This window comes from Stegodyphus dumicola, chromosome 8, assembly GCF_044657685.1.
Source record: "Stegodyphus dumicola isolate Sdum_Otavi_A_Nest chromosome 8, ASM4465768v1".
In the NCBI taxonomy this organism is placed as follows: Eukaryota; Metazoa; Arthropoda; class Arachnida; order Araneae; family Eresidae; genus Stegodyphus; species Stegodyphus dumicola.
Genome location: NC_140775.1, coordinates 128,904,197 through 128,919,719, shown reverse-complemented (window position 1 = coordinate 128,919,719; position 15,523 = coordinate 128,904,197). Strand labels below are relative to the sequence as shown.

Genomic DNA, 15,523 nt, shown 5'->3' with positions numbered 1-15,523 from the left:
TATATTTTGAATACAAAGACTCGCGAGTACGATAATGTTTAATATGCTGTGATAAATTTATGAAAACTGGATAAAGAGGGGGAGTCAAAACAACCATACTATAATAAATAAAAAAAATTTAATATGAGTGATGTTATAATAATTAATTAATAACATTTTATCTCAAAAAGAGCACAAGATGAGCAAATTAGACTGTTTTTTACTTTTATTATTCATCATTTTGAAATTATATGATATTATTCTTTATAATGATGGGTATAATGTTTCTTGCTTGTACAACTGAGAACATGCAGAGTATATCTATCCGTTTATTATTATTTTTGTGTCTTCTGAAAATATATTACCCCAAAGAATATGATAGACAGGCAGTCGAGGCCTTAGGTTTGTGATACCAGCAGCTGATAAGTACGTTGTCATGAAATGACTTCAGAGATTACTAGTGCATGCGCCATTAGATTTCTTGCACGAGAACTAGCTTTTCATACTTCTTCCCACTTGGCAATTTAAATTTGGAATTACTGCATCAATATATTTTACGTTGAATTCTTTCACATATCATAACGTTTTCATGAAGGCAAACTGAAATATAGAGCTAAAAGTTAAATGAGTTTCACTTATAAGAATCACAAGAAAATAAAATTTCTTATGATCTATCACCAGTAGTTAACAACATGTCTATTGCAGAAAGGGCAACAGGCAAAAGTGAGCTAGTCTATTCTGGCATACAGTAAACACAATTCGAGCTCCGTCCTTTCATGTAAAAACCCGATTACATTTGAATAGCATGCCATTTCAAAAGAGGTAAAATGATGTTTCCTTATGCTTTTGAATGTTAACTCTTTTGCATCGCGAGAGGACCAAATCTCTTTTCCTCAAACATCGAAAACAGCCGTGTATACAAATTTCTGTTGGAATGGTTTTTGCCCATGACAAATTGAATACTATAGCGCTAACAGTAACCAACTTAAGTAAAGCGACAACTTCTTTCATGGATGCTTTCATCCTATGTGAAGTTTTCCCGTGGGGTGGGATTGCAACTTCGGGGCATCAATGGCTGAACACTGACAGTATACAAAGGAAAAAGATGGTGCATTAAAATAACAGAACTGCTTTTAGTCACTTGAAAAGAATGACCGACATGTCATTTAACAACTGAAAGCAATAAGCAATGCACTAATGTGATGGAGGAAAGCACTAAGTAGGAAATTATTCAGGCGTTTGAACGACTTGCCGCTGTCTGAATGCTCGGGCATTTGAGGCGACTTCGACGTGAAAGAGTTAAGTAAAAGTATATTTGAAAATGTCAGAGGACTAGGACTAGTTTAGTCCCTGTAATTCACAGACAGCACACCACTGATGCTGTGTTTAGAGCATTCATAGAAAACAGAATTTTTCATATTTATATATTTGTCAGTTATTGGAAGTACTGGCATTCTTAACTTGGATCAAATTTTGGAATCAGCTGAAAACTTTTACAAGCGATTAGGATAACAAATTTTATTTGATTTCTAACATGATAAAAATTTGTTCTTAAAAATAAGTAAAGGCAAAACATAATTATATCAATTCCTCATTTAACACTGTGTATTAATATCAACCTGTTTATACTTAACATAGTATGAATTTCATTTACAGAAATTACTTACAAATTTCACTTATTTAAAAAAGTAGTATTTTAAAAGGATTACAATAGCAATTAAACATCTTTTATCTTTCGATTTTTGTGCATTACCTGAAGAATATGCTAGTATATCTTCAACAGATAAGTCAAAAACTCCCAAAAGTACTTCCATGAAAATGAAAGTGATCATTCACTTTCTTTTTAATGAGGCCAGTAGTGGTTATAAAACATTCAAGATCTGGAGAGTTGTAAAAAGCAATATTGTGTATCGATTTATTATACCAGATTTTCATTCTTTTGAGTATGTATGATAATGCTGATCTCCAGCATTTCAAACTTGAATTTGGCATTTCAGTATAATTATATGGGTTGAAATTTTAAGCTGTCAAACTTTGTTATCATGCCAGTCACACAACAATTAAGATCCAATAACAGTGTCGAAAGGTCTTATACACTTTTCCTTTGAATTTTTCATATTGAGTCCTACTTCAATTTCTAAAAATATGATACTTCCTTGTTAAAATGTCCAGCATGTTTAGTTGCCAAATCCAGCATGTTAGTTGCAAATTAAATCTGTAAAATGCAGTAATTCAAATGTTGCCCAAGGCTTATGGAGTGGCTGCTTTCTGGACTTTTTTTCAAAATAGCATCATCACACAATGCAAAAAGTTGCCAGTTTTTCATATTTCAAGATACATACAATTCATATCAAATGTTAAGAAGAGCATTTCCATTTAATTATTTTAATAAAAATATGGATTTGAAGTTTTTCAAGTTCTAACATTTTCGTTAATTTAATGTCAGGCCAGATTTTGAAAATATTCTTTCATTAGCAGCAGTTGTTAATTCAGCTGCAAATAATATTAAAAAAATATTTGATTCACTTACTATTTAGAATTCAATGCAGTTATCGTTTTCCAATATTCCGAGGCATTCACTACTATGCAAAATATTCTCATCAAGTAGCATGATGGATCACAGAAGGTATTGTGATCAAGGCATAAACTTGAAATAACAGATTTAATTAACTCTTAAAAAAAAATATTTTACAGCCTTTTTCTTTTGCTTTTACAGCTTAGTCAACATAAACTGGTAAGACCCGCCTAACGCTAGAGGGTGCCTTTGAGTGTGTCCCGAGACTCGATGGATGATGTGCGATTTCTGAGATTGAGATATTATTATATTTAATTAAATCAATTTATATTTTATTGATTGGTGATTATTCATTTTGATTTATTGATACGAGATGTGATATTATGTTTTGCTGAACCACCACACTTTTGACAAACTTGGATTACCACTGAATCTCAAAAACACCGTAAACAATGTGAAGTATATTGAATACTTAAAAGTTTACTTATAACTGATGACTTTTTTAACTCCCGATTTAAATCAGTGGTTTTAATCACCAGACTAAAATAACTGTTATTCTAATATAAAAAAAAATGTTTGAAATTTCTAAGTCTATTGATACATATGTTATTAAAAATATGAATTTAAAGCTAACAACTGAATTTATACATTTTCTATTAATGTATTAATGGAGTCTTATTTACAAATTAACTTAGGAAACATTAAGATACTTCAAAACAAATAATTTGAAAATGAATTTATTCAGTGCTTATAAATATTGATCGTTGATGCTGTTCACATAATTTATTGTTTTAATTTAAATATGCAAGTCATGATATAAGAAAAAGACAAACTGGTCCTCAAAATATAAATTTTATAATTCAAATTTAATACAAAATGATGATCTTTTGAGCTATAAGAAAATAATTCTGAAACAATATAGTACAACATTAGTCTTGAAATAAGTATAGAAAAATTCTAAAGTTAATAACAATTTTTAGTGGAAGAAAATATGTACCGAACACTTTGGAAAAGACGGATGAGTGAAAAAGAGGAATTAACAAGAAAAAAATGTGCATACTATATAGTGTTTAGAAAAGGAGACCTTAACCTCAAAAAGTAATTATTAACATAGTTTACATCATATGATTTTTTTGTGCTTAATACAGGGTTGCCACTCAAACAGGAGAATGAAATTCCCTGACTTTTCCAGGTGTGTTTCAAGAAAATTCCAGTCTATCCGCGTAATGTACATTGGCTGTGCTAAGAGGTAAATTAATTATGGTATTACTTGTATTGTGTAGCAAATTCACTTAATTATTCAATAAGTCCCAGAGGACATTTATTCTTAATTATTCTTGGTATACTTTGTTTGATAATTTTGTTTAGTTTTCCACTTAAGAAACTTAATAAAATTTAAGATATATATATTGGATAACAAATGTATGTTTTATTTAATTATTACTCATGATCATCACCAGTTCAACATGAGGCTAATCCGGTCCTTATAAATCACAACGCAATGCTAAATAGTTAGATTAGATTTTAGGTAAATTTAATTTGCGTGAGGTATGTTCTTAAAAGGCACCTTAACACTTGAAAACACAAATATAATTATAATAGTTGTTGTTTTCTCCACTGAAGATTGAGATTAGAATCTTCCCAATCTGGAATAAAATAAGGCTTTTTTTGCAGACATTCTGCAGCTAAACGAAAGAAAGAAATCTATTTTAATAAATTGAGGTATTTTATATTTATTTCACAGCATACATAAGGAAAAAATATGTGCATTAAATTTCGTGATGGTATGTCATCATACTGCTATAATTAATTTCAGGATTATGCCATAGAAAATTTCCTGAAATTTGGAAATATTATTTACTAATAATAAATAAATTTAGAGGGAAGAAGCAACATTAAATTATATGAATAACATAAAAAAAAATTACTTAAAAATTGAATTAGAATAATCAACGATATTTTAGCGAATATAGTTATATTACATGGCTAGCCTAGATGACTGATTACTATTTTTTTATTTTACTGCAAAATGGTAAGGTATTTATTAAAAAGAAAAAAAAAAAAAAAAGGTTTAAAAAGATTTTGCGGTAAAATTCTAGTATACGGTAAGGCTTGGCACGATTTTGAAAATTATCGCCAAGACCAAAATGACCCGTTTACTGCGCATCAAGATGTCGCCAAATCCCATTATTATTCTAACTAAAGAACGTCTATGTAAAGAAGAAAAGGTTCCATACAAGTAAAATGCTATTACGCCGCTAGAATGCGGAGGGAAAATTTGCCAAGGGATTTGGCGACGGAACCTGGCGGCCAGAATTTCCCTCTTCGCGATGTGTACAGGAAATTGAGAAACACGTGTTAAGAAACGCTCTTTAACAAAAAGAAAACTACGAAAATCCGTTTTTAAATTATTGCGAAAAATCCAAGAAGAAACGTTTTATCAAAGGACGTTTCTTCTTGGATTTTTCGCAATAATTTTAAAAACGGATTTTCGTAGTTTTTTTTTTTATTTTATTTTTTTCCCCTGAAAATAACTAATCCATGAATTAATTTACTTGCGCCAAAAAATATTTTCTTTTCCTTTAGAGTTTAACCACTTGCGCTAAGACTAAACTTCACAGTTGTGGTGCCGTGCGCTACAATATAACACGTCGTAAAGTGTCTCATTTACGCCGCTCCGCATCTGCGAGTGCAATCCAGAGCTGTAACTCGAGAAATAAACAATCTCGTTGTTAGGCGACGTTTGCACCACGTTATTTTCATTTTTGCGATAAATGCTTATCGACGTGGTGTTCACGTCGCTCGCGGTTTGAGACAAAAGCATCTTGACGTGCGTGGCACGTCTTTTTAGCGCAAGTGGTTAAAGAAATTTTAAACGATATTCATTTTATGAACTCTTGATAACGTGACCTTCGAACTTCGACACCAGTTTCGAGCTTTGGCGACAGATATATCAGACATGCACAGCTGTTTTCCCTCTATGATGGAACGGAGCCACAGCCACGTCTGTTGCAGAGGTTTTCCTTCTTTACAATACATATTCTTTGATTCTAACCTCCATGGTACCGTATACTAGGATTAAACCCATTTTGTTTCATACGAGAACAGGTACTTTCTTTAGTTCATGCACTGCACATGCAATTCTCGAGAATATTGGAAACCAAAAGTTGCTTTGCCTTTCTAAAAGACAATCAAATTGGAGCTGCGAAAATTGGCTCTATGCCAGCTACCCGAATGACACTCACGTGATACATAATTCGCCAAAAAAGTTACCTCTTCTGACGTCGGCGCACAAATCGCTTTTTTTGGCGGGATCGTTGTATGAACTTCCCTGACTTTTCCAGATTTTGACAAAAATACTTAAATTCCCTGACTTTTCCCTGAATATTTTGGTCAATTTTCGAATTCCCTGACTTTTCCCGGTTTTCCAGGTAGCGTGGCAACCCTGTTAATAGCAACAAAGAATACAACTGTATAATTTAAAAAGAAAATCTGACCATTCAGAACTCTGATTTTTCCTATATGTGAACTTTTTCTTAAAAGCCCATTCAGAAGAGAAAATGTATAAGAATAATCCAAGAATAGCAAAAAATCTGTACACAGTATTAAGAAAAGTAATAAGATTTAATCTGAAGTTACTGTCAGAAACCACCCTACACTACATCGCTCACAGATAATCCTAAACTGCAGATGATATTATATTGCCATTAATTCCAAAGTTCTTGGATCACCACAGTTACATCTAACAGAGTGTACTGTTTAAGCTGCTTGGAATCAAATACAATTAAATTGAGCAGACTGCCCTCATATGATAAATTACATAATCTAACTCAATTGTTTCCTTTATGCAATCCCATATAAAAAAAATTCAAAAGTGACCAATTCAGACACTAGAAAAACTCAGGAGATCAGTATGACTTAAGAACTACCAATGAAATGATAAGGTCACTGTTTTTGTGATTGAGTAAACATTCACAGCTATGACTTTAGCATAAAAGATAAATTTGCTTTAGCATATAAAAATAATTAATTTCTGAAGTTAGGTTTATTTACCTCAAAATTATGATTGTACAGATATCATTTTCTTCTTATCATTAAGTGGATGCAAGCAAAATCAATATATAAGTCTTTATTAATATATTTTAATGATTATAAGTCACTTTATAATGTGTAACAATTAACTAAGGTTTGTTATATAGCTGTAAAAATTTGTTTAAAGAGAAAAACAAAAAATTGCTAAAATTTTATTCAAAACTGCATAAGTTTTAAAAATTGATATGCAATATTAAAATCCAACTGAAAATGCTATATTGATATTACTTAGGCAATAATTCATTATGAATTTGTTTTATAAAATCCATAAAATGTAGATACAAAAATACAACCTGAAACAGGTTTCACAAATATGCTTATATGATGCACAGCTTCATATACAATAAAAAATACATTCCCTAGAAATACCTTATTATGTTACATTACATGATAATAATTCAGTAACAAAATTTTAAAGGTACGATAACATTATTTCAATAGACTTCTGAATGTGAAATATAGTTTTAACTACTATTTAAATTTCAATAGAAAAAAATTCAAGATGAATTATACTGATTTTTTAAACACAATCTGTAATAGTACAATTTTCTCTTTTCAGCATACTAATTGATCTCTGAATTCAACACATACAGATGCAGACTGAGTTATCAATTAAATATTTTCCAAATATGTCCACCCCCCAAGAAAAAAATGAAATTTATTATTTGATAAATTATTTACATATATATGTTTATTTACAGTTCATTAATTTGACTGATAAAGTTCATGCAACCTCTGAATGTATATATATGAAAATCTAACTAGTTTTACTGCATATACTTAGACATAGTATAGATTAGCGCATGAGCAAACAAATTATACGGATGTTTACAGCTTGTTAAATTCCCTGGTTGATAAAATAGCTGCTTATTGCTTCCAAATTTGCAGGAATTGAAACAAATTAATCAACATAAAAACTGCTACTTGATAAACTCAAAATTTAACAAAGATTCTTCAGTGCTAGAATATGTTACTCATTCCTATCAAGTTTGTAGTTTATACATTTACCTTACTGGAGATTATGGCGTATTTACTATTCAGATATGCACTGCTTCAATAAAATGAGTCTTGGCAAAATTTTGGACAGTATTTCACACTCCCAGTCCTTTTACCTCTCAAGTACTTTTTCTAAAGCTCTTTATCTATACTATAACAATGCACAAATTAAAATAGCATTCCAAATAAGTGAATGTTTCCTTTTGAAAAGCAATTTATAGGAGGTGGAAATTTAACCTCTGCATCCCATCTTTTAGGGTTACCATATTCAGAATCTTCACATTATATTCATAGGAGGTTCTCAGAAAACCTCATTATCGTATATCATCAGTCTTTGAATGGGAGAACTCACTGTAGAAAGAAGAAGCAAAGAAAATGCTGTTATTACCTGCAACATCATGAAGTGGTAACGTGACTTTTAAAAGACAAAGAGCAATATTTTTGCTGACTTGAAATGCGATTTTTGAAATTGAACAAATAACTGGAAGAAATGCTTTTTAAAGATTTTAGCCTAAAAGTAAAAGTTAATTTAATTTTTAATTTTTTAAAAATTTTTTATTTATTTATTTATTATTTTTTTTTTAAAGATTATTATGCTCTTGGAACATGCAAACAAAGAGAAACTGCTTTTAAACATAGGTTAACCAATTAGGACAAAGGAACATATGGGCTATTGCCCATTGGAAGGGATGCATACATGAAATACTTTTTAAGGAAAACTGGTTCATATATATATTACACATGATGAAAACTTTTATAAACAATCATTCAGCTCATCTGCTCTCTGGGATGCAATTCGAGGTCAAACTACCAGTTTCAGTAACTTTACCATTTGGCCGCTTTTAAACTGGGTATTTCCTAAACAACATAGTGCAATTTATTTAAAGACTTATAATTGATGAAGTCTGAGAACTGACAATGAAAGTGATACAGCAGAAACTGAAAACATGCCAATCTTAATCTAATCCAGAAAAGTGCTGCAAATTCTAAGAAAGACTCTTGAATTGAAAAGTGATGAACAGAAAAGTTATCAGAAGTTTCAAGAATGCAATATAAAACTATTGATGAACAGAACAAAATCAACTTGGCTAGATTAGTCTTTTGTAAAAGTTTAAAATTTCATCAGATACATAATTATAAAAATATTTTTACAAACAATTTTAAAATAAATTTTAAAGCTGTGTAAATAGTTTTAAATTTATCATTTAGCTATTATATATCAAATTAATTGTTAGGCATAATCTTATTAGATAAGTTTAATCACAATTCGTAATACACATATCACTGTCCATAAACTGAATAAATTCAAATTCATTTGGAACAGAATAAATTTAATAAGTGGTGGATATAGTACATATGAACCAATTTATCTCAGTACAAAATATATGAAAATAACAGTAAATTTTAAAATTCAGCAAAAAAGCAATCTTAGCTTGATGTAAAGTTTGAATAAAACTATCGAGTTTGAGGGCACATCTCCCTTTCTTCAGGAGCACTTTTTTAAACTCAATAATATAACTTTCTATTTATGTACTTTATATGATGCAATGCTTTTTATTATTATATTAATTATGAACTGAAATATTAAATAACTACAAAATTTTTATCAAGTTATACAATTTAATTATAGATTATTTTAATTTGAATATTTTATCTATAATTAATAATAGAACTTAATAAAATAATCAGGAAGATAATAACCTAGAGCATACATTATTTTACATTAATAAGCAATTTACTGAATTTTATTATAATTTAAAATTGACTATTATGTAAAAAAATCTAGGGTATCTGGTTCCAAACTGGACTGGAAGTCCCATGCTATATATATATTATCTCTTTTCTTTACTGCAAAGAAATATATTGTATGATTAAATCTTCAAAAGCATATTTTAACAAAAGTTAATCTACAAAATAAATTATTTTCAGATGTATATTTTTATATAAGTTTTAACACATTTTTGGAAAGGAAAGAGTTTAACATAAATGGAGAGATTTAAAAAATGTATGCTGTGATTTACAAAGATGAGCATAAATTAAATATCAGAGTAATTTCCCTTCTCCAGAAAGGTAAATAAAGCATCCCCCTATTCTATTCACAAATAAATTTGCTGTTATATTAATCTCAGTTAGCATGAGTCCTGGATGTACAAAGGTTCAAGGAGGCAGCAAATCTAAAATTGCTGAATCTCCCCATGACTGTTGCTGTGGCTGTTGCTGTGACTGCTGTTGTTGGCCAACAGAAGAGCCTATGCCTCCTTGTGGAATGTTTCCTGGCAGTTGAGGTCGAATACCTTGAGGATGCTGTTGCATTAACATCTGATGCTGCTGCCTTCTCATTTGTTGCGCTTGCTGTAAAATACAGAAAAAGTTAGATTTTTCATATAGTCAACAAGGAACAAAAATGATTACATTTAGATTTGCTTGGAAATACATTAAATACCAAACCGGTTTCAAATGAGTAATGCTGAAAATTAATCTACTGTTTTTTGTTATCTATCAAAACTAATTTCTGATTAGAACAGAACAATAATTATGTCATTAGGCATGTAATTATTACTTTATAAGTTTATTTTTATTCTGTGACAAGATAATTGTTAAACACTTATTGATACTCACTCAATATTTCAGATTCCTTAACAATTAAATACTTAAATTTGGTACTGAAAGAAGGAAAATTGCAATTGTAAACTGTCATACCTGTTGCAGTAAGTTTCGCAGTTGAGGATTATGACTATTTTGCTGGCTAACTTGTTGCATTTGAATGCTTTGCTGCTGCTGAGCTAACTGCTGCTGTTGATGTTGCAACTGTTGCTGTAACTGTATAAAATGAATAATAAAGTAAGCTCAAGAAAATTGTTTAAAAAATTCTAAAATAAAAGTGGCAGAATTAGTTCAGACTTTCTAAAATCTGAAAGAACGCCTATGCCTTACATTCTGTTTATATGCTTTAATCATATACCTGTCATGCAAATTCTGCCGCTCATAATATTTATATTTTTAAATATCTGTATTTTCCATACAAAATTATACAAGATAAATATCATAGACATGTATTCAAATCTACTAGAAAATATTTACGTTTTGTTTTAAAGATCACATAGAAACTGTATGCTTGATTATTTTATACACAGTACAGTGTTTGGTCAATGTGCTGACAGTCCATGGCGCTGCAGATATTGTTACACTTTCTGTACAGACACTTATTGTCTTGCATGTTAGCCTCATTGTTGACTTGGATGCATGCTGTGGTTGTATGATCCCATAAGGCTGTAAGGATAATGTGTCTATCTTTTTTGGCGTTAACTGGATGACTGAGATCCGGCATGGAAGTCAATAGGTCACATCTGAACCGAGTGATTTCGTACATCTTCTGTTATGGAAATCTCACCAACAGAAGTAGCAGTGTTAACAGAATGATAAACTGCTGTTCTAATAAACCATGTCTGCCATGGCTGAATATGAACACATGCTGGTAGGAGTTTCTCCTTCTTACACATACAACTAACATTCAAACATGATTTCCAAATGAGAAACCCACTGTGCAATCTTCTGATTTATACTCAAATGTAGGTGGCGTTACTCTAAGCTGCTTTGTGAGCCTGAGCTGAAATGCTAATTATTTGCATATCCTAACATGTAGTACCTTTCATTTACATTTGATGTTTGTTACACGCTACTTTCATCGGGTAGCAATTTTAATGGCCAGCAGCTTAGTGAGATTACATGTACCCAGAGATATTTTTAACATCTCTGAGAGAGTATTTCATGCATTGAAAATCGGAAATACGCTTAAAAAAACTAGCCAGGCGTATTTTCACATATTGAATTTTTAACAAAGGTTTAGCTTAAAATATGCATAGCGCCCCATTGAAATCAACAAATAATATTTTTTTCTACTCAAAACACCACTTAGACATTTTCGCCCGACTTCTCCGCAACAAAGAATATGGGCGCGGCACTGTGCGGACTCAGCGAAGAAGGTAGAAGAAAGAAGCTGACTAATGAAATTGAAGTTTCATTGTATATTTACGAGCACTCATTTCGTCACGCATTTCATGTTAATGAATGGTCATTCGAATAGTAGAATTGGTTATCGACACACATGGTTTGGGAGTTCGGTGAAATTTCACATTACGAGCTGGAAAAATCTTTTGCACTCTTTTCAGAAAATTGAAGGCGAAGTAAAAACATGTATAAAAGTAATTAAATTTTTTCAAATTTTTCTAGCATGATTTCTAATATGCCTTTAAATTATTTTTATGTGTATAGTGTTTGCATTTTTAATTCTTTCATTATTCTGCACTAGTCAGGAAAAAAGTCGAAATTTTACCGAGAACTACCAGTACAAAAATAAAATTTTACTTCCAATCTTCTTTTTAAAAAATCATGATCTTCACTAGTCTTACAGCGCAAATCTGGCCGTTTTATTACTATTTCGTTAAAAAAATAGCAATTTTATCACATTTTTCAGCACAAAAATTGGAATTGTATTGATAATTGTCGGCTGAGATAAAAAGACATCTCCTTGCGATCTTCTAGTGGACAAACCAGGACTTAACATCCTGGTTATATGAAATTAATTCATCTAAGAGTCACCCTATGTGAAAATCGATATGCAGCTGACATCTGTCTATTCAAAAATCAGTATTTTGAGATTTTTACCAATTTTTGGTCAAAAATGAGTATTTTTTCGGATTGTACAAACCCTACTGTAAATACTCTTGTTTTTTTGAAACATTCTGTAGAGAGAAGTATAATTTTTATTATTATTGTTGTTTTAATTTGATGGTGCAAGATCGCCAAACTCATTACTGATTTTAACTAAATGTCGCTCTTAAAACGATTGTAATTTGTATTCGAGCTTATAAGATAAATTCCTCTTATATAAAAATTAATATTTTAAGTGAAATTAAGATCACATATGAAGAAAATTTTAAAATAAAGAAATTCCATACAGCCTGCAAAACGAAACGAGAGTTTCTACAAGTGATCAGCTTTTAGGAGAAGCACGTCAAAAATATTTTTTAGTTTCTATCTACCTAATTTTTTAAAACTATTTAATTTAATAGGGTGGTCCCCTTGAGACGGAAACAATTATTCCAGGAAAAAAATTAATTTAAATATTTTAATATGAGTTCTAAATCTATCAAAGTTTTTTTTATAAAAAAGCCGTCAAGCCAAGTGTCAACCAGCTCAGAACCGTCACTTAAGAAACCAAAGATTCATGCACAACCAGAAGAAACTACTTCTAAACATGATAAGTTTTTAAGTAAGTGGCTTAAAGAATTTCCTTGGGTCCTCTTCAATAAAGAGGAAAATAAAATGTTTTGAAAAACATGTCAAGCTTCCAATATGAAGAATAGCATGGGTGTGATGGGTTCATCATGTTTCCAAAGAAGTACTCTGTCTCGCCACAAAAAAAACTATGGAACACAGGCTTTCTTTCAATGCCAAGAAAGATGCTAAAGCTCTTGAAAATATCATCGAAATGGAAAAACCTACAGCAACAGATGGTGATTTGGCAGTGTTCAAAACTGTTTACACTATTAGAAAAGAAGAACTTCTAATTCAGAAGTATTACAATCAAATTTGGATGAGGATGTTTTACATAGCCTCTACATTTCTTTAATGGTAGATGAGTCAACAGATATTTCAGTTGACTATAAATTAATCATATATGTGAAATACACTGGTTATCATAAATTAAGGAAAAGTCACAAAAATCACGATTATTGAAAAAGTTACATGTAGAATTTAATGAAACTTACCCACAATATACAACACATAGTAAGGTATCAAATAACATAAAAAGAAATTACCAGACAAATATGGTAGTATAGAAATTAGCACATGTATAAAATGAACAAATCGAAGGTGTCAGTTTGCTATAGGAAAAGTACCTTCAATATGGAATATGATCGCCTCTAGGAGCAATACAGCACATACAGCTATGTGATGCTTTCAATTATACGGTCTATCAGTTCCATAGGAAGCGAGAGCCATTGCTCTTGCAAAGCAGTTGCAAGCGCGACCAAGGGTTTGAGGGGGCGGATTGAGAGCAGCTAGACGTCTCCCTAATCGAGCTGGCCACTCCATGCGCATAATTGTTTCCTATTGAAGATAATCATCTATGATGCGAGCCCTATGTGGTTTTGTGTTGTCATCCTGTAACAGGAAAGCATCACCTATTGCCCTGGCATATGGGCGCACATAAACATAAGGATGTCATCTCTATAAATCTGAGCATTCATGGTTCCCCTTGGAAAGACATGGAGGTCTGTGTGTCCACCCAAAGAGATGCCACCCCAAACACAGACACTGCTTCTTCCGTATGCATCTCTTTCACGGATGTTTGACGGATGATAACAAGTTCTAGGTTCTCTCCATATCAAAAAACGTCTACTATTGCTTTCTAGACTAAATCTGGACTCATCTGTAAAGAGGACCGCCCTCCATTGATCAGGCGTCCAGTGGACATGTTGTCGTACCCACTGAAAACAGTCCCTCCTATGGCGTGACATGAGCGGCACACAAATGGCTGGTCGCCTCTCATACAGATCACCTTCGTGAAGCCTTTTACGCACAATTGACTTTGACACGAACCTTCTGGTGGCTGCAGCAAGGGAGGATCTAAGAGGAGTCAGAGTAGCGTTTCTATTCCTGCGTGCACATAATGTCAAGTATCGGTCATCGATGCTCGTCATAGCAGTTGGTCGTCCTTGGCTGAACCTCCTAGATGCCAAATCTGTGGTTTAAAATTGCCTTTAAAGTCTACGAACCACAGAAGGACTCGCATTTAGCCATCTGGCCACTTCTGTTTGACTTTGTCCTGCCTCTAGTCTCCCAATGGCTCTCCATCGCAGTTCTGCAGGCAAATGATGCCTGGAGGTCATTGTCACGAATTGGCTATTTCAGATTGCTGATGTCACTGTCACAGTGAAATATGTGGGCTTGCTCTCAAAGATGGACTTTTAGCTCCTTGCAGATGACGTGTTCCGAAAGCAGCACCACTAATTTGCATATCACAATTTTATCCAGCTACTCTTACTTGGCAACATATTCAAATTTTACACGGTTTGGCTTATTTTTGAGGGCGTTATCGCTATTTTTGTGATTTTTCCTTAATTTATGATAACCAGTGTGCTTGAAAAACAATGAAAGTCAGAACAGTCTTTGGGCAAATTTAAAACTATCGGGTGAATGCAATGCAGATGCACCGAAGGAATAATGATAAAGTTTCTCAACGAAAAAAAGTACCGTTATCAAAAGTTCTTGGTCTTTCAACAGATGGTGCTGCTGTTATGATGAGAAAAAACAATGGACTTGGCAAAATATTTCAGCTATGACACCTAGTTTGTTGCACTATCACTGCATAACTCACCATTTAGCTTTAGCTGTTTCCCAAGCTGCTGATGGAAATATCCCTATTTCAAAGCTACCAGAGAATTTTAGATTTATTGTATGCTTATTTTTACACGTCCAATATTAGGATATGCAAGATGTGTTAAATGAGCCAAACATAACTCTCAAAGACATAAATGCTGTTCGGTGGTTGTTACTTGGGAATGCAATTGATGCATGTCATATCAATTATGATGCTGTGATCCTTGCCCTGACAGACATAATTGCAAACAGAAAAGCAAGGAATCCCATGGAAAAGGGCTCAGGACTACTTAAACAATGCTCACAATTTTCATTTGCAGCCACCTTGTTATTTTTGAGAGATGTGTTACTGATTATGAACGAAGTCAGTAGAATTTTTCAGTGCAATGATGTGGACTTCTCTATGTTGGTTAACATTCTAGAATCAACTATTAATTGCATGAAGAAAATGAAAAAAGAGGAAGGTCATGGCACTCATCTAAAGGAAATTCTAGAGTCTGCTCTTAATAATGGGTATCATCGAGTTCAAGATATTAAATTATCGGTTTCTACTAA

General features: G+C 32.0%; 1 protein-coding gene across 2 annotated transcripts in view; it reads right to left on the bottom strand.

Moving 5' to 3' along the window:
- Positions 1–3,327: 3,327 nt before the first annotated feature.
- The window catches only part of LOC118185094 (mediator of RNA polymerase II transcription subunit 25-like), a 124,636-nt gene continuing 112,440 nt past the window's right edge, over positions 3,328–15,523 (bottom strand). For both annotated transcript variants that reach the window (XM_035354900.2, XM_035354893.2), the window contains 2 exons: positions 10,283–10,402; positions 3,328–9,934 (listed from right to left, as the gene is read on the bottom strand). In XM_035354900.2, the coding sequence (XP_035210791.1) occupies positions 9,740–9,934; positions 10,283–10,402 (315 nt within the window). In that variant the 3' untranslated portion in view covers positions 3,328–9,739. The remainder of the gene's footprint in view (positions 9,935–10,282; positions 10,403–15,523) is intronic.